Source organism: Neophocaena asiaeorientalis, unplaced genomic scaffold (genome assembly GCF_003031525.2).
Source record: "Neophocaena asiaeorientalis asiaeorientalis breed wild unplaced genomic scaffold, Neophocaena_asiaeorientalis_V1.1 scaffold46, whole genome shotgun sequence".
Lineage (NCBI taxonomy): Eukaryota > Metazoa > Chordata > Mammalia > Artiodactyla > Phocoenidae > Neophocaena > Neophocaena asiaeorientalis.
Window position 1 is genome coordinate 6,202,759 of NW_020175393.1, and position 19,113 is coordinate 6,221,871.

Sequence of the window (19,113 nt, forward strand, 5' to 3'; positions counted from 1 at the left end):
TATTTAATGTGTCATTGTGTGCAGAACCTGCTACAGTGTAGTCTACACAGAGGGTATTAAATAAATGCTTGCTGATCAAGCTACTTCTAACACCATTGACATATTATCTCCCTCTGAAGGCTGTAGAACCTCGAGTATGCAGCAGGCCAGCCCCCATCATGTACTGGACCTGGCAGAGGACACCTCCCCTTGCATACCTGCTGAGTCCCTGGCATCAAGAGCAGGGCGTGATGTATAGTATTCACTCCATAAATATTTGTCAAAGAATGAATGTGCTCCTGTGTATTAGTTTGAATGAGGAATTGCTTCCCTGAAGCTGATAGCTTAGTTACTAGGGATAATCACTGATGTGTTTTAAAACGAAAATAACTAAAGCTTCAGAGTAGTTGCCGCTTCCTCTGAAAATGAGACGTTTGGATCAGTTGACTTCTAAGTTCCCTTCTAGATTGGCAACAGAACTGGCCGTGACCTACTCCTTGCCAATGCCTAGCATCAAAACTACATGAATAAACTTGCATTCATCCAAGGATAGAAAACATTGCCATCCATCTTACACATATCTGCATAAAGGAGGATTAGCTCACTATCCTTTTGCTAACTAACTGTGTGTTCTTTATGTGCTTAGCATTAGATAGAATTTTTAAAACCTGAATTTATTTCCTCTAACGTGTGCATTTCTAGGTCTTGGTGCCCAGACCGCACTGTTTTTCAAGCAAGAAAGTATATTGCAGATTCTTTGGAGGAAAAGTACACAGAACCAGTTATCTTAAATCTGGAGAAAACTTGGGAAGAAAGTGATACACGAACACCTCTGATATGTTTTCTGTCCATGGGATCTGATCCCACAATTCAAGTTGACGCATTGGCCAAGAAACTGAAGCTGGGTATGATCAGCAACCTATGAAATTTAGCAAAACCTCCATATTGTTGCCTCAAATTTTGCCTTTCATAATTTTAGAGCTTATTCTTATAAGTAGATTGATAAAATTCATAAATATTAGAAAACTATTAAACTCCTTCTTTCCTCCCCTTTCAGATCTCCTGGAGTGTGTGATATAGATATCTTTGTGCAGAGAGGAACACACTCATTTACCATATAGTGATTTTTTTTTAACATCTTTATTGGAGTATAATTGCTTTACAATGGTGTGTTAGTTTCTGCTGTGAATCAGCTATACATGTACATACATCCCCATAGTCTCCTCCCTCTTGCGTCTCCCTCCCACCCTCCCTATCCCACACCTCTAGGTGGACACAAAGCACCAAGCTGATCTCTCTGTGCTACGTGGCTGCTTACCACTAGCTATCTATTTTACATTTGGTAGTGCATATATGTCCATGCCACTCTTTCACTTTGTCCCAGTTTACCCTTCCCCCTCCCCATGTCTTCAAGTCCATTCTCTACGTCTGCATGGTATATCTCTCCATCTGTTTGTATCATCTTTAATTTCTTTCAACAGTGTCTTGTAGTTTTCTGCATACAGGTCTTTTGTCTCCTTAGGCAGGTTTATACCTAGGTATTTTATTCTTTTTGTTGCAATGGTAAATGGGAGTGTATCATTCATTTCTCTTTCAGATTTTTCATCATTAGTGTATAGGAATGCAAGAGATTTCTGTGCATTAATTTTGTATCCTGCTACTTTACCAAACTCATTGATAAGCTCTAGTAGTTTTCTGGTAGCATCTTTAGGATTCTCTATGTATCTGCAAACAGTGACAGCTTTACTTCTTCTTTTCTGATTTGTATTCCTTTTATTTCTTTTTCTTCTCTGATTGCTGTGGCTAGGACTTCCAAAACTATGTTATATAATAGTGGCGAGAGTGGGCAACTTTGTCTTGTTCCTGATCTTAGAGGATAAGCTTTCAGTTTTTCACCATTGAGAACGATGTTTGCTGTGGGTTTGTCATACATGGCCTTTATTATGCTGAGGCAGGTTCCCTCTATGCCCACTTTCTGGATGGTTTTTATCATAAATGGGTGGTGAATTTTGTTGAAAGCTTTTTCTGCATCTATTGAGATGATCATATGGTTTTTCCCCTTCAATTTGTTAATGTGGTGTATCACATTGATTGATTTGCATATATTGAAGAATCCTTGCATTCCTGGGATAAATCCCACTTGGTCATGGTGTATGATCCTTTTAATGTGCTGTTGGATTCTGTTTGCTAGTATTGTGTTGAGGAGTTTTGCACTTATGTTCATCTGCGATATTGGCCTGTAGTTTTCCTTTTTTGTGACATCTTTGTCTGGTTTTGGTATCAGGGTGATGGTGGCCTCGTAGAATGAGTTTGGGAGTGTTCCTCCCTTTGCTGTATTTTGGAAGAATTTGAGAAGGATAGGTGTTAGCTCTTTTCTCAATGTTTGATAGAATTGCGTGGTTTATTCTTAATGTGCTAAAAATCTGAATGTTGTTGGAATTGCCATTTGGGATCATCCAGGTTCAGCTCATTATAAGTATACCTTGTAGGGTTAATTCATTTATGTCTTTATAAAGATTATCAAAGTGATTGATTATGAATCCCTAAATCTACTCTATGAAATAAAACCTTGAACTTATTATCTAGTTAATGTAAACATGATACAAAATTAATTTAGTCATCTTTAAATAGTTCCCACATGTCCCTCTTCACTAAGAAGTTCCTGTAAACTGTTAGCTTATGGTAGCATGGTCTGTATTCACCCCTCTTTTCTCATCTGACTTTGCTCTGTTCATTGGCACCACACTGTTCTATGTTCTATATGGATCCATATTTGAATGGCCTCTTTCTTCTGTCTGAACACTGACACCCAATGCAGAGAGCTCCCACGTTCTGTTGGCAAGTACTCATGGTTAAGTCTCATTAACCACCTTTAAAGTAGGGTGTTTTGCTCTGACATTCACTGCAGCATGCCAGTCATCTGCATTAGTCTAAGAATGGTGCTTCTCTCGTAGCCTTGGAGTTAGCAAATCTCTTTGAGATCGACTCCTCCATGGATCTTTGTCCAGTTGCTTCTATGCCCCACTCCTCTCTGCATATAGATCCCTTTTTTTCTGTCTTGCCACAACCGAACTCCATGTGACAGAACTCATGGCTTCTGTTGGCTCATGAGCTTCACGACCTACATGTTCAGTGTGTTCAGCACTCCCAGTGTTACTGAACCCAAACTTGGGTCCACGCACCTGCCACGCAGCAAAGCCAACTTACTGACCCAGGTTGTGGTGAAGGAAAGTACAGTGTTTATTGCAGGTTCCAAATAAGGAGAATAGGCAGTTCATGCTCAAAAGGCTTTCAGGGAAGGGTTTTTAAAGGTGACATTTGGAGTGAGAGCTGCAGGATGCATGACTTTCTTCTGATTGGTTGATAGTGAGGTAACAGGGTGGTGTTTCGGAAATCTTAATCGTCAACCTCTGGTTCCAGCCAGTCTGGGGTCTCCGTGCTTGTGGTCTTCATGTAGTCACCATCCTCCATCTGGATGGGGGTCTTAGTTTCTTCCTAATAACTCAAAGGTATGCATCAGATTGTTATGTATATTCCTTGAGGAGGACCTAGGACTTTGTTTTATCACTGACTGTCGTTTAATCTGTCATCACTTTTCTTGCTTAACTGCTTTTCCTTTGTTTCTGTATCCCTCACTTCCCCTGTGCTTTGGAACTCAGGGAAGGCCTATGAGACTAAAGCATTTTTCAAAAAACAGGGAACACAGAGGGGCTTTTGTACCTGGGATGGCCCCATGGGGTCCTGCTTGGTTTCACCAGGGAAATTTCCATTACTCTTGGTCCCAGGTCCAAATATCCAAGGAAGAAGTTCATTGGTTTTGCTTTGGTCATGTCTCCTTTCTGGGCCAATCAGTGAACTGCTGCTTTGTAAATGGGTCCATAGCAAGAACCACATATATGGAGCTAGCATGGAGGGCATTTCTTAAAATGGGATACTGTTCCTAGAAGAAGGGCAGTTCCCACTAGAGTTACCCTTTCAAGTTTACCTCAAAATAATGCTGTTGCCTAGGACAAGGGTTTAAGAACAGAACTAAGAAATTAACTCAAGGTCTCCTTTGGGAGAAATTATAACTATAACTTTAAATAAATACAGAAGGCCAGAATGGTGATATCACCTCATATTATTATATGTTATCATACTGCTTTGCTTGGCAATTTGGTGATTCCATTTCTTGGTACTACTTTAGTTTTTCCAGAAGTTGTTCAAGCTTCTATTGGTTGCCTTGTTAGGAAACACAGTAGATTTAATTTTGACACCGAAGGATCCAGTGAATTTTATAAAGAACTCTTTGCTCATTTTTAAGGAATGTTAGGAAGCATCATGCTGTTCACTGCTTTGGCTTAAAAAATCCCCCAGATAGCTGTGGAAATGAAGGCATTATGTAGACAGAACGACATATTAATCTCATCTCCACTAGAAACATTTCATTTGGAGAACTGGATAATAGATAATCATAGAATTCTCAAGGTGAATAGGCTTCTGGAAATCCTGAAATCCAAGTACCTTATTTTACAGCTGGGGAAAGTAAGGTCTGGAGATAAGGCCAGAGAGCTAGTTGGTGACACGTCTGATTCAGGACTTAATCCCTGGGCTTCGAAATCCCACTTCAGTGGTCTTTCTCTTTTATTCCCTCTCACTGCCTTTAGTGGATGAATTCAACAGTTACCTGACAGCAATTTGAGGGATGGGACCAAATCAAACAGGTTTTCATAGGAAAGAGAAGAAGGAAACTTCTCACTGTGGAACCTGTCAGGCTCTGTGGTGAGTGATTCAGAGAAGATAAAGTCTGCACAAAAACACTGGGTGCCTGGGAAAGAGGGAGAAAACAGATGGATTTAGCATTAGAAAATCCTACTAGGAGCTTGGGTGAAGGCGAAAGGGGTCCCAAGGAAGGATGGATTTGAAAATAGAATCCAAACTTGAATGAAAAAGGACAAACAAATATAAAATATAAGCCCACAAATATATAAAAGTAGGAATGAGAAAATAGGTATAACAAAGTATACAGATGAAAATAGTTAAATAAGATAATGGTATATAATTACAGTAATAAAGTTTTAAAACCTCATTAAAATGGACATTTGTAGAAAAATATAAATTTACAAAATTTTCTCAAAAAAGGTTGAAAAACCTGAATAGATGAATAATCAAGATGAAAAAAATTAGAAGTTTTAAAATTATTACCTCAGCAAAGACACTGGGCTTGGATGATTTTTTTGCTAAGTCCTTTAAAACTTTGACTGCTATATTCCATTCCATAACACATTAAAAGAGGATATATTGGGGCTTCCGTGGTGGCGCAATGGTTGACAGTCCGCCTGCCAATGCAGGGAACGTGGGTTTGTGCCCTGGTCTGAGAAGATCCCATATGCTGCGGAGTGGCTGGGCCCATGAGCCATGGCCACTGAGCCTGTGCATCCGGAGCCTGTGCTCTGCAATGGGAGAGGCCACCAACAGTGACAGGCCCACGTACCGCAAAAAAAAAAAAAAAAAAAAAGAGGATATATTTTCCTCTTTATTTTAAGGGAATAGCATTATCCTGGTATCAAAAACAGACCAAGATAGTCACTGTATAAAAGAAAGAAAACCACAGATTGATCCTACTTATCAATATAAATGTAAGGACCTTAACCAAAATGCAAGCAGGAAGAATTCTGCAAAACATTAAAATAACATGCAGAAATTAATAATGTGCCTTGACCAAGTAGGATGCATAGACAAATCTGAGAAAGATACAGTATTAAGAAATCTCATCACAGGAGTAAGTGAATGACTTTTCCTTAAGTTATCATATTATTACCTCGATAAATGCTAAAAAGGCATTTTATAAAAATTCAACATTCATATTCGGTTTTTAAAAAATGGGAATAGGGACTTCCCTGGTGGTGCAGTGGTTAGGGGACATGGGTTTGAGCCCTGCTCCGGGAAGATCCCACATGCAGCAGAGCAACTAAGCCTGTGCGCCACAACTACTGAGCCTGCACTCTAGAGCCCACAAGCCACAACTACTGAAGCCCACACGCCTAGAGCCCGTGCTCCACAACAAAAGAAGCCACTGCAATGAGAAGCCCACACACCACAAGGAAGAGTAGCCCCTGCTCGCCACAACTAGAGAAAGCCTGTGTGCAGCAACGAGGACCCAACAGAGCCAAAACTAACTAAATAAATAAATGGGAATAGAAGAATATTGTAATAATATGACAATGAATATGAACTTCAAACAACTTCATGCTTTTTGGTGAACAACTAGAGACATGCCCGTTAAAGTCAGGAACAAGATAAAGATGTCTGCTATCACCACTTTCGTTTAGTATTGCTGTGGAGGATATAGCTAATGTATTGTAAGAATCATAAATAAAAGATATAACTACTGGAAAAGAGGGACAAAAATCATCATTATTCTCAGATAGCATAATTGTCTAACTAAGGAACACAAATGAATCAGCTGGAAAACTATTAGACTTAGACTTAACAGGATAGTTCAGTAAGGTGGCTAATCACAAAATAAATATATTTAAAAAATCAATGGAGCATTCTTGTAAAATAAAATGTAAAAATCCCATTCACTCTCTCAATAAAAATAAAACTGATAAATGATCTTTAAAATACCTATTAGAAGAACACTATAAAACTTTCTTAGAGACATGAAAGTAGACTAGAATAAATGGAGAGTTAAACCACATTCCCAGTATAAAGATTCAATATTGTAAAGATGTCAGTAGTCTCTAAATTAATCTATAAATGGAATGCAAGTCTAATTGAAATTCCAATAGCATTTTCCCCCTAACTGGATAGTAGAGGGATCTTCGATCATCCAGAGCAATAAATGGACAAAAATAGCCAAGAAAGCTTGAAAGGGAAAAAGAATAATGTGGAACAAGCCCAATCAGATTTTTAAAAATTTATCAAATGACAATAACTTAATCAGTGTACAACTGGCTCAGAGAAGATAAACAGATCAATAGAGCAAAATGAAAGGCCCCAAATTAGACTCTAGTATATACAATAGCTTGTGATAAGACTGTGATAAGATTCACATTTTAAATCAGTGGAAGGAAAATGGATTAGTCAATAAACACTGTTGGCATAGCAGGTTAACTTCAAAAGAAAGAAAGGATTTTACCTCACATAAAACTAAAGTACATTCTAGGTTGATTAAGGTTTTAAATGGTTTAAACTATAAAAGAATAAAAAAGAATATATTGATACTATTGGGGTGGCTAAGATTTTCTTAATCATAATACCAGAATCCAAAACCAGAGGAAAAGATGTTTGACTGGATGAAGTTTTAAAACTTCTGTATGTCATAAGTAAAACTAAAACACAACTTGCTGTCGAATCCAAGCTTGTGTGCCCAATGCACAGTGAGGCCAAACAAACTGAAATGTTGGAGTTTGGAGCAGAGAAAGGTTTATTGCAAGGACCAAACAAGGAGTATGGGGAGGCTCATGCTCAAAAGACCCAAACTTCCTGATAGTTTCTGAAGAAGAGTTTTTAAAGGCAAAATTTGGGGTGAGGGCTGCAAGGTGTGGGACTTTCTTCTGATTGCTTAGTGGTGAGGTAACAGGGTGGTGTTCCAAGAATCATGTACTTAGCCTGAAGTTACCATCCTCCACTTAGGTGGGGGCATTAGTTCCTGTAAGAAGAACTCAAAGATATATTGTTATGCATATCGCTTTAGGAGGAACTAGGATACTTTATCACTGCAGTATTGTTTGTTTTCTTTTTTTTTTTTAACATCTTTCTTGGAGTATAATTGCTTTACAATGTTGTGTTAGTTTCTGCTGTATAACAAAGTGAATCAGCTATATGCACACGTATATCCCCATATACCCTGACTTTTGTGTCTCCCTCCCACCCTCCTTATCCCACCTCTCTAGGTGGTCGCAAAGCACCAAGCTGATCTTCCTGCACTATGCAGCTGCTTCCCAGTAGCTGTCAATTTTACATTTGGTAGTGTATATATGTCAGTGTTACTCTCTCACTTGGTTCCAGCTTACCCTTCCGCCTCCCCGGATCCTCAAGTCCATTCTCAACATCTTCATCTTTATTCCTATCCTGACCCTAGGTTCATTAGAACCCTTTTTTTTTTTTTTTTTTTTTTACTTTTTTTATGTAAAGAAAGAAAAACGTTATGCGCCAGTGCCATTCTATCTTGGTTACTGTAGCTTTGTACTATACTCTGAAGTCAGGGAACCTGATTCCTCCAGCTCCGTTTTTCTTTCTCAAGATTGCTTTGGCTATTCGGGGTCTTTTGTGTTTCCATAAAAATTGTGAAATTTTTGGTTCCAGTTCTATGAAAAATGCCATTGGTTGTTTGATAGGGATTGCATTGAATCTGTAGATTGCTTTGGGTAGTATAGACATTTTCACAATGTTGATTCTTCCAGTCCAGGAACATGGTATATCTCTTCATCTGTTTGTATCATCTTTAATTTCTTTCGTCAGTGTCTTATAGTTTTCTGCATACAGGTCTTTTGTTTCCTTAGGTAGGTTTATTCCTAGGTATTTTATTCATTTTGTTGCAATGGTAAATGGGAGTGTTACCATAATTTCTCTTTCAGATTTTTCATTATTAGTGTATAGGAATGCAAGAGATTTCTGTGCATTAGTTTTGTATCTGCTACTCTACCCAATTCATTGATTAGCTCTAGTAGTTTTCTGGCAGCATCTTTAGGATTCTTTATGTATAGTATCATGTCATCTGCAAACAGTGACAGTTTTACTTCTTCTCCGATTTGGATTCCTTTTATTTCTTTTTCTTCTCTGATTGCTGTGACTAAAACTTCCAAAAGTATGTTGAGTAATAGCGGTGAGAGTGGGACACCTTGCCTTGTTCCTGATCTCAGTGGAAATGGTTTCAGTTTTTCACCATTGAGAACGATGTTGGCTGTAGGTTTGTCATAAATGGCCTTTATTATGTTGAGATAAGTTCCCTCTATGCCTATATTCTTGAGGGTTTTTATCATAAATGGGTGTTGAATTTTGTTGAAAGCCTTTTCTGCATCTATTGAGATGATCATATTGTTATTATCCTTCAGTTTGTTAATATGGTGTATCATGTTGATTGATCTGCATATATTGAAGAATCCCTGCCTTCCTGGAATATACCACACATGATCATGGTGTATGATCCTTTTAACGTGCTGTTGGATTCTGTTTGCTAGATTGCTTTGAGGATTTTTGCATCTATGTTCATCAGTGTTATTGGCCTGTAGTTTTCTTTCTTTGTGACATCTTTGTCTGGTTTTGGCACCAGGGTGATGGTGGCCTCGTAGAATGAGTTTGGGCATGTTCCTCCCTCTGCTATATTTTGGAATAGTTTGAGAAGGATAGGTGTTAGCTCTTCTCTAAATGTTTGATAGAATTTGCCTGTGAAGCCATCTGGTCCTGGGCTTTTGCTTGTTGGAAATTTTTAATCACAGTTTCAATTTCAGTGCTTGTGATTGGTCTGTTCATATTTTCTATTTCTTCCTGGTTCAGTCTCAGAAGGTTGTGCTCTTCTAAGAATTTGTCCATTTCCTCCAGGTTGTCCATTTTATTGGCATATAGTTGCTTGTAGTAATCTTTCATGATCCTTTGTATCTCTGCAGTGTCAGTTGTTACTTCTCCTTTTTCATTTCTAATTCTATTGATTTGAGTCTTCTCCCTTTTTTTCTTGATGAGTCTGGCTAATGGTTTATCAATTTTGTTTATCTTCTCAAGGAAGGAGCTTTTAGTTTTATTGATCTTTGCTATTGTTTCCTTCATTTCTTTTTCATTTGTTTCTGATCTGATCTTTATGATTCTTTCCTTCTGCTAACTTGGGGGATTTTTTGTGCTTCTCCTCTAATTGCTTTAGGTGTAGGTTAGGTTGTTTATTTGATATTTTTCTTGTTTCTTGAGGTAGGACTGTATTGCTATAAACTTCCCTCTTAGAACTGCTTTTGCTGCATCCCATAGGTTTTTGGGTCATTGTGTTTTCATTGTTATTTATTTCTAAGTGTTTTTTGATTTCCTCTTTGATTTCTTCAGTGATCACTTAGGTTCAGTAGGTTGTGTAGATTTCTTGGTGGAGGGGACTGGTGCCTGTGTTCTGGTGGATGAGGCTGGATCTTGTCTTTCCGGTGGGCAGGACCACGTCTGGTGTTGTGTTTTGGGGTGTCTGTGAACTTATTATGATTTTAGGCAGACTCTGTGCTAATGGGTGGGCTTGTGTTCCTGTCTTACTAGTTGTTTGGCATGGGCTATCCAGCACTGTAGCTTGCTAATCATTGAGTGGAGCTGGGTCTTAGCATTGAGATGGAGATCTCTGGGAGAACTTTTGTCGTTTGATATTACATGGGGCCAGGAGGTCTCTGGTGGACCAATTACCTGAACTCGGGTCTGCCACCTCAGAGGCTCAGATATGACACCCAGCCAGAGCATGAAGACCCTGTCAGCCACATGGCTCAGAAGTAAAGGGAGAGAAAGAAAAAAAGAAAGGAAGAAAGAAAAGAAAGAAAGGAAGGAAGGAAGGAAAGAAAGAAAGGGAAAGGAAGAAAGAAGAAAAAATAAAGTTATTAAAATAAAAAATTATTATTAATAATAAAAAAATTGATTTCCTCATACTTTTGATACTACTTGTACCTGTATGTCTTTTAGAAAGACATTGGTGGAGTCTGTATCCCTTTTGTATTTTTAATACAATAATTGTACATATTGGTTATATTTTTGTTGAAAATGGTAGAAATGTACTATGTTTATGCTTCTACGTCCAGTTTGTACAAGCTGGAAAATAAATAAATATAACATAAAAAAAAAAAAAATTAAAAGTAATTAAAAAAAAGAAGGAAGAGAGCAACCAAACCAAGAAACAAACCCTCCAATAATAGCAAGCGCTAAAAACTATACTAAAAAAAAAAGGGACAGACAGAACCCTAGGAGAAATGGTAAAAGCAAAGCTATACAGACAAAATCACAAAAAGAAGCATACACATTCACAAAAGAGGAAAAGGCAAAATATATACATATACGTATGTAAAAAAATAAACAGAAGAGAAAATCCAAATCAATAAACAAATCTACCAAGGGTAATAAGCTCTAAATACTAAGCTAAGATAAATATAAAACCAGAAACAAATTAGATGCAGAAAGCAAACCCCAAGTCTACAGTTGCTCCCAAAGTCCACCGCCTGAATTTTGGGATGAAGCATGTTTCTCCTTGGATTTATCCTGTATGGGACACTCTATGCTTCCTGGACTGGATTGATTATTTCCTGTCCCATATTAGGGAAGTTTTTGACCAAAATGTCTTCAAATATTTTCTCATTCCCTTTCCTTTTCTCTTCTTCTTGGACCCCTATAAATTCTATTTAGGTATTCCACAGCTGCAGGGTACATCACATTGATTGTGGAGATTTAACTCGCTACTCCTTCGGCTGCTGGGCAAAATTTCCCTTTCTCTTCTTTGTTCTCACAGTTCCTGGGGTTCAGCTTTGGATTTGGTCCTGCCTCTGCGTGTAAGTCACCTGAGGGCATCTGTTCCCTGCCCAGAAAGGATGGGGTTAAAGTAGCAGCAGATTAGGGAGCTCTGGCTCACTCAGGCTGGGGGTTGGGAGAGGTACAGAATGCGGGGTGAGCCTGCGGCGGCAGAGGCCAGCATGACGTTGCAACAGCCTGAGGTGCTCCGTGTGTTCTCCCGGGGAAGTTGTCCGTGGATCAAGTGTTTTCTCCGTTCCATTTGCAAGATTTTGCATCGTGTTTACTGTCATTACTCTGAATTCTTTTTCAGGTAGACTGTCTATTTCCTCTAAGGGGAGGTGTCGATACTGACCTGTGCTTGCACACAGGCTTCTTGATGGCTGCAGCAGCAGCCTTAGCGTCTCATGCCCATCTCTGGTGTCCACACTGATAGCCGCAGCTTGCTCCCGTCTCTGGAGCTCACTTAGGCAGTTCTCTGAATCCCCTCTCTTCGTGCACCCTGAAACAATGTTCTCTTGCCTGTTAGGCAGTTCCAGACTTTTTCCCGGACTCCCTCCGGTTAGCTGTGGTGCACTAGCCCCCTTCAGGCTGTGTTCATGCATCCAATCCCAGTCCTCTCCCCAGTTCTGAACTCGGAAGCCCGAGCCTCAGCTCCCAGCCCACACCTGCCCAGGTGGGTGAGCAGACAAGCCTCTCAGGCTGGTGAGTGCTGGTTGGTACTGATCCTCTGTGCAGGAATCTCTCTGCTTTGCCCTCTGCACCCCTGTTGCTGCACTACCAGTGTTCAGTATGTTTTCTGTAGGAGTTATTCCACATATAGATGTATTTTTGATGTATTTGTGGGGAGGAAGGTGATCTCCACATCTTACTCCTCCACCATCTTGAAGGTCCCCTGTATTTAATTTTTGATAGTTTGGTTAATATGTGTCTCGGCATTTTTCTCTTTGGGTTTATCCTGTATGGTACTCTGTGCTTCCTGGACTTGATTAACTATTTCCTTTCCCATGTTAGGGAAGTTTTTGACTATAATCTCTTCAAATATTTTCTCAGTCCCTTTCTTTTTCTCTTCTTCTTCTGAGACCCCTGTAATTCGAATGTTGGTGTGTTTTATGTTGTCCCAGAGGTCTCTGAGACCTCAGTTCTTTTCATTCTTTTTTCTTTATTCTGCTCCCTGGCAGTTATTCCACCATTCTATCTTCCAGGTCACTTATCCGTTCTGCCTCAGTTATTCTGCTATTGATTCCTTCTAGAGAATTTTAAATTTCAGTAATTGTGTTGTTCATCACTGTTTGTTTGCTCTTTAGTTCTTCTAGATCCTTGTTAAATGTTTCTTGTATTTTCTCCATTCTGTTTGCAAGATTTTGGATCATGTTTACTATTATTACTCTGAATTGTTTTCAGGTAGGTTGCCTATTTCATCTTCATTTATTTGGTCTTGTAGGTTTTTACCTTGCTCCTTCATCTGTAACATATTTTTTTGTCGTTTCATTTCTGTTTTTTTGATGGGTGGGGCCGTATTCCTGTCTTACTTGTTGTTTGGACTGAGACGTCCAGCACTGGAGTTTGCAGGCAGTTGGATAGAGCTGGGTCTTGGTGCTGAGATGAGGACCTCAGGGAGGCCTCACTCTGATTGGTATTCCCTGGGGTCTGAGGTTCTCTGTTAGTCCAGCGGTTTGGACTTGGAGGTCCCACCACAGGAGCTCAGGCCCGACATCCGGCCTGGAAACCAAAATGCCAGAAGCTTTGTGATCAACAAGGTAAAACAGAACCCCAATCTAAAAGGGGAAAAAAGAAAAAATATATATATAGAAGCCTTGGCTATGGGTGCAGAGTTTAGGTGGGGGTGGAACTTAGGCAGGGGTGGGGTTTCGGGTGGGGTGGGACCTAGGTGGGTGGAGGGGGTAACGTTTGTGCGTGTGTCGTGGCCTAGGCTCAGGATCCATGTAGCCAGAAAAGGTCTTGGGGTGGGGCTTAGGCAGTGATATTCAGGAGTGGGGTGGGGCCTCTGCTTAGGACCTGAAGGGAAAGGGAGAGGCAGCATGTGGAAAGGAGGGCCTCTGGAGTGTGGAGTTCCGGAGTTTGGAAGTAGGGCCCTGAGTGAGGGTGTGTGGGTGGCATTTAGGCCCAGCATGTTGGAGGGGTTGGTTCTCCGAGTGTAGAGGTAGGGCCTTGGGTGTGGGTGTAGGGGCGGGTCTTGGGTTCTGCATGGCAGGAGGGAGGCTCCGAGGGCAGAGGATTAGGCCCAGGAGCCCAACAGCCTCCCTGGTGCCTAAGTGGACAGGGAAAGCACTGGCTGCGTTCCCTTCCGTTCCTTTGCGACCTTCCCCACTGTCTCCCCTAAGGTCTCCCTCGTCGCCACTGGACCCCTAACCGTGGGTGGGTCCTCTGGGTGTAGGAACTCCTCCCCTCCCCCAACCACCCTTCAGGGGTGCCGGTCCTGTAGGGCTGGGCTTTAGTTTTGCTCCCCCTTTCCTCCCTTCCACTCCCTCAGGACCCACATGGCTAGAGGGGTCCTCAGTGGGCAGAGGATCAGGCTCAGGATCTCAGCAGGCTCCTGGGGGCCCGAGCGGGCAGGGGAAGCCTGGCTATGCTCCCTTTTGATCCTCTGCTCTCCCAGTGGTTCCCAAATTTCCCCCTTTGGGCGTGGGATCCCTTCCCCTTCCCCAGCTGCCCCTTAGGGGTGCCAGTCCTGTCCCACCTCCACTTCTCCTCCCCCTTCACGCCCCCCCATGCCCTGTGTCCTACCGGTCGCTGGGGGTTCCTCCCATCTCCTTAGGTGTCCATGGTCCCCCACTGGTGCCTGGTAGGTGCCCTAGTTGTGAGGAGACACGAATTCCGCATCCTCCTAGTACGCCATGTTGACTCTACCCCCTCTGCACTGCTGTTTCCTGACTACTTTTCTTTTGTTTCTGCATTCCCTCACATCCTTAATTAGTAACTGTTGGAATCTACCCTTTGGAACTCAGGGAGAGTCTAGAAGACTGAAGCATTTTTCCTACAGACAAGAAATGGGGGACACAGAAAGGCTTTTGTTATCTGTTTGGTTTCAAAAAAAAAAGATAGAAGTGTGGGCTGGGAATCACAGCATTCTTATTTCAGCTGGAGACACTGGCAGTCCTTTTTTTATATATATCATGAATCTTTAAAATGTTTGTATGCTTTGTCCCAACTAGTCTACATGTACTAATTTATCATAAAAACAAAGTAAAAGATACACATCAAGACTCATATACAAGGATGTTTAATCTAGTGCTATTTATAGTATTGAAAAATGGAAAGTGTCTTAAATACACAAAAGGATAGTGGCTGAATTGACAAGAATGCATCACCATGATGGAACATTGTGCCGCCATTAAAAACTATTTCCCAATAATATTTAATGACAATAAAATACAATGTACTGTTAAAAAGTAGAGATATAAAATGACATATATATGTATTATTATACATATGTATAACTTTTAATATAGATAGGTCTACAATCTCTTATTCAAAGTCCTTGGGGTCAGATACATTGCAGGGATCAGAATTTTCCATGTTTTAGAAAGGTAGCATTTCATATATTATATAATACATTGCAGATGAGAGTATTAATATTCATAAAGATGGCGATAAATAAAGGCTATAAGTAGGCTCATATCCATTCAGGTCAGCTTTTGCCACCAAAGTGATTTTGTGGCAAAACTGTCAGTTTTCAGATTGTTTTGAATTTTGAAATGAGGGTAAGTGGTTGTGGACTGTGCATACTAAAAAGATTAGAATGAAGGTCTCTATGGAAGGAAATTGGTGATTTTTATTTTATTCTTTATAGTCTCCTATATTTTACAAAGCTTTCACTATAAGCCTATATTATTTAATTAGATTTTTTACAGTTTTAAAAAGAAAGAGGAAAAGTGAAAGACACTCAAGCCTAATTTTGGGAAGATATAGAAAGGCAGTTGAAATCTTACTAGTGTCTCCGAAATATAACCATCCAGCCAAACAAACAAAAAACCCCAAAATCCCATACCACCAAAGAATAATCATGCTGCATTACCTGCAAAATAATTCCTACAACATCCTCTGCATCCTTCCTTCTCTTGGTAGTCCCCATCATGATGTTCTGGCAGCTTTTCCCACCCCCTCTGGAAATTCAGCCTGCACTGCCTCTTATCTCACTGGCCTCTGTCCTTTGGGATTCTTTCCTTCCTCAAGTGCAAAGCTTCCTCACTTTTCCAATGTCAATCAACCTAGTGTTTCCAGACTATTCAGAAATTTATCAAATATTTATCAACCTATGTTAAAAATGAAGAAAGACTGCAGATTAATAACTTAACCTTCCACCTTAAGCAACTAGGAAAAGAAGAGCAAACCCAAAGCAATCAAAAGGAAGGAAATAATAAATATTTGAGTCGGAAAAAAATGCAAGAGGGAATTAAAACACAATAGAGAGTCATCCAACCAAAAGTATCTTCTTGGAAAAGATCAACAAAATTGGCAAACTTTTGTTTTGACTGACCAAGAATAAAGGAGAGGAGACTAAGATAACTAAAATCAGGAATGAAAGAGGGGTATCAATGAAAATAATCAATAAACAATCTATAATAAGAATAGAAAAGAGTTTTATTTTGAGTCAAACTGAGGACTAAAGCCAGAACAGCCTCTCAGATAACTCAGAGGACCCTCTCTGGAGAAGCATGGTTTTCAGCACAGTTTTGTGTCTTGTCAGAACCAAGAACACCAAACAAGTCAGAGATACATTCCTTCAAGGTTTCAAGAAAACAGATCAGCAAGTACATAGTGAGTCAGTATGGCCTTGGCACCTGGGAAGGGAGTCTTATCATCAAAGGAGTACAGCATTGGCATCGCAGGAAGGGAGGCATTTATAAAATCTTTATTTTAAACATGGACATTCTTTAATTCTCGTCAATGTGTCCTTCTCTGTGATAATTAGAGCAGATGTACAATGTATGTTTGATAGGCCACAAACAGGCTGTTTCAGTTAGCATAAAATTCAAGTAAACTCATGTATAAGCCAGAATGACATTGCCATATCTCAATATGTGAAATTTTCTTTTATCAAAGGGCATCTCTAGTGACCTGACAAAAATAAAAATCATAACATAATATTATGAACACTTATGCAACAAATTAGATAACCTAGATGAAATGCACAAATTATTGGAAAGAGACAACTACTGAAACTGACACAAGAAGAAATAGAAAACCCGAATACATCTATAAGAAGTAAAAAGAGAGAAAAAAGAATGAAAAGAAATGAAGACAGCCTAGGAGACCAGCTATAAGAGAGCAAATTGACAGTAACACAATAGTGGGGGACTTTAACACCTTGCTTACACCAATGGACAGATCATCCAAACAGAAAATTAATAAGGAAACACAAGCTTTAAATGATACAATAGACCAGGTAGATTTAATTGATATTGATAGGACATTCCATCCAGAAACAGCAGATTACACTTTCATCTCGAGTGCACACGGAACATTCTCCAGGATAAATCACACCTTGGGTCACAAATCAAGCCTCAGTAAATTTAAGGAAATTGAAATCATATCAAGCATCTTTTCTGACCACAACATTATTAGATTAGAAATTGATTAAAGGGAAAAAAACGTAAAAAACACAAACACAAGGAGGCTACACAATATGTTACTAAATAACCAAGAGATCACTGAAGAAATCAAAGAGGAAATCAAAAATTACCTAGACACAATTGACAATGAAAACACAACTGTCCAAAACCTATGGGATGCAGGAAAAGCAGTTCTAAGAGGGAAGTTTATAGCAATACAAGACTACCTCAAGAAACAAGAAAAATGTCAAATAAACAATCTAACTTTACACATAAAGGAAGTAGAGAAAGAAAAACAAACAAAACCCGAAGTTAGTAGAAGAAAAGAAATCATAAAGATCAGAGCAGAAATAAATGAAATAGAAACAAAACAATAGCAAAGATAATAAAACTGAAAGCTTGTTCTTTGAAAAGATAAACAAAATTGATAAACCTTTAGCCAGACTCATCACGAAAAAGAGGGAGAAGACTCAAATCAATAAAATTAGAAATGAAAAAGGAGAAGTTACAACAGACGCCGCAGAAATACAAAGCATCCTAAACAGACTACTACAAGCAAATCTATGCCAATAAAATAGACAACCTGGAAGAAATGGACAAATTCTTAGAAAGGTATAACCTACCAAGACTGAACCAGGAAGAAATAGAAAATATGAACAGACCAATCACAAGTAATGAAATTGAAACTGTGATTAAAAATCTTCCAACAAACAAAAGTCCAGGACCAGATGGCCTCACAGGTGAATTCTATGAAACATTTAGAGAAGAGCTAACACCCATCCTTCTCAAACTCTTCCAGAAAATTGCAGAGGAAGGAGCATTCCAATAAATGAAATAGAAACAAAACAATAGCAAAGATAATAAAACTGAAAGCTTGTTCTTTGAAAAGATAAACAAAATTGATAAACCTTTAGCCAGACTCATCACGAAAAAGAGGGAGAAGACTCAAATCAATAAAATTAGAAATGAAAAAGGAGAAGTTACAACAGACGCCGCAGAAATACAAAGCATCCTAAACAGACTACTACAAGCAAATCTATGCCAATAAAATAGACAACCTGGAAGAAATGGACAAATTCTTAGAAAGGTATAACCTACCAAGACTGAACCAGGAAGAAATAGAAAATATGAACAGACCAATCACAAGTAATGAAATTGAAACTGTGATTAAAAATCTTCCAACAAACAAAAGTCCAGGACCAGATGGCCTCACAGGTGAATTCTATGAAACATTTAGAGAAGAGCTAACACCCATCCTTCTCAAACTCTTCCAGAAAATTGCAGAGGAAGGAGCATTCCCAAACTCATTCTATGAGGCTACCATCATCACCCTGATACCAAAAGCAGACAAAGATACTACAAAAATCAAAAAATTACAGACCAATATCATTGATGAATGTACATGCAAAAATCCTCAACAAAATACTAGCAAGCAGAATCCAACAGCACATTAAAAGGATCATACACCACGATCAAGTGGGATTTATCCCAGGGATGCAAGGATTCTTCAATATATGCAAATCAATCAATGTGACACACCATATTAATAAACTGAAGAATAAAAACCATATGATCATCTCAATAGATGCAGAAAAAGCTTTCAACAAAATTCAACACCCATTTATGATAAAAACGCTCCAGAAAGTGGGCATAGAGGGAACCTACCTCAGCATAATAAAGGCCATATATGACAAACCTACAGCAAACATCATTCTCAATGATGAAAAGCTGAAAGCATTTTCTCTAAGATCAGGAACAAGACAAGGATGTCCACTCTCGCCACTATTATTCAACATCGTTTTGGAAGTCCGAGCCATGGCAATCAGAGAAGGAAAAGAAATAAAAGGAATACAAATTGGAAAAGAAGAAGTAAAACTCAGTGTTTGCAGATGACAGGACACTATGCATAGAGAATCCTAAAGATGCCACCAGAAAACTACTAGAGCTAATCAATGAATTTGGTAAAGTTGCAGGATACAAAATTAATGCACAGAAATCTCTTGCATTCCTATACACTAATGATGAAAATTCTGAAAGAGAGATTAAGGAAACAGTCCCATTTACAAAGAAAAGACAACCCTCACAATCGGAGAAAATATTTGCAAATGAATCAACGGAC

At 39.3% G+C, this 19,113-nt stretch overlaps 1 protein-coding gene across 1 annotated transcript in view; it reads left to right on the forward strand.

Annotated features, from left to right (window-relative positions):
* DNAH8 (dynein axonemal heavy chain 8) overlaps window positions 1-19,113 on the forward strand; it is a 318,214-nt gene that overhangs the window by 237,012 nt on the left and 62,089 nt on the right. Inside the window, exon 82 of the mRNA XM_024766073.1 lies at window positions 682-884. Coding sequence (XP_024621841.1) covers window positions 682-884 — 203 coding nt within the window. The remainder of the gene's footprint in view (window positions 1-681; window positions 885-19,113) is intronic.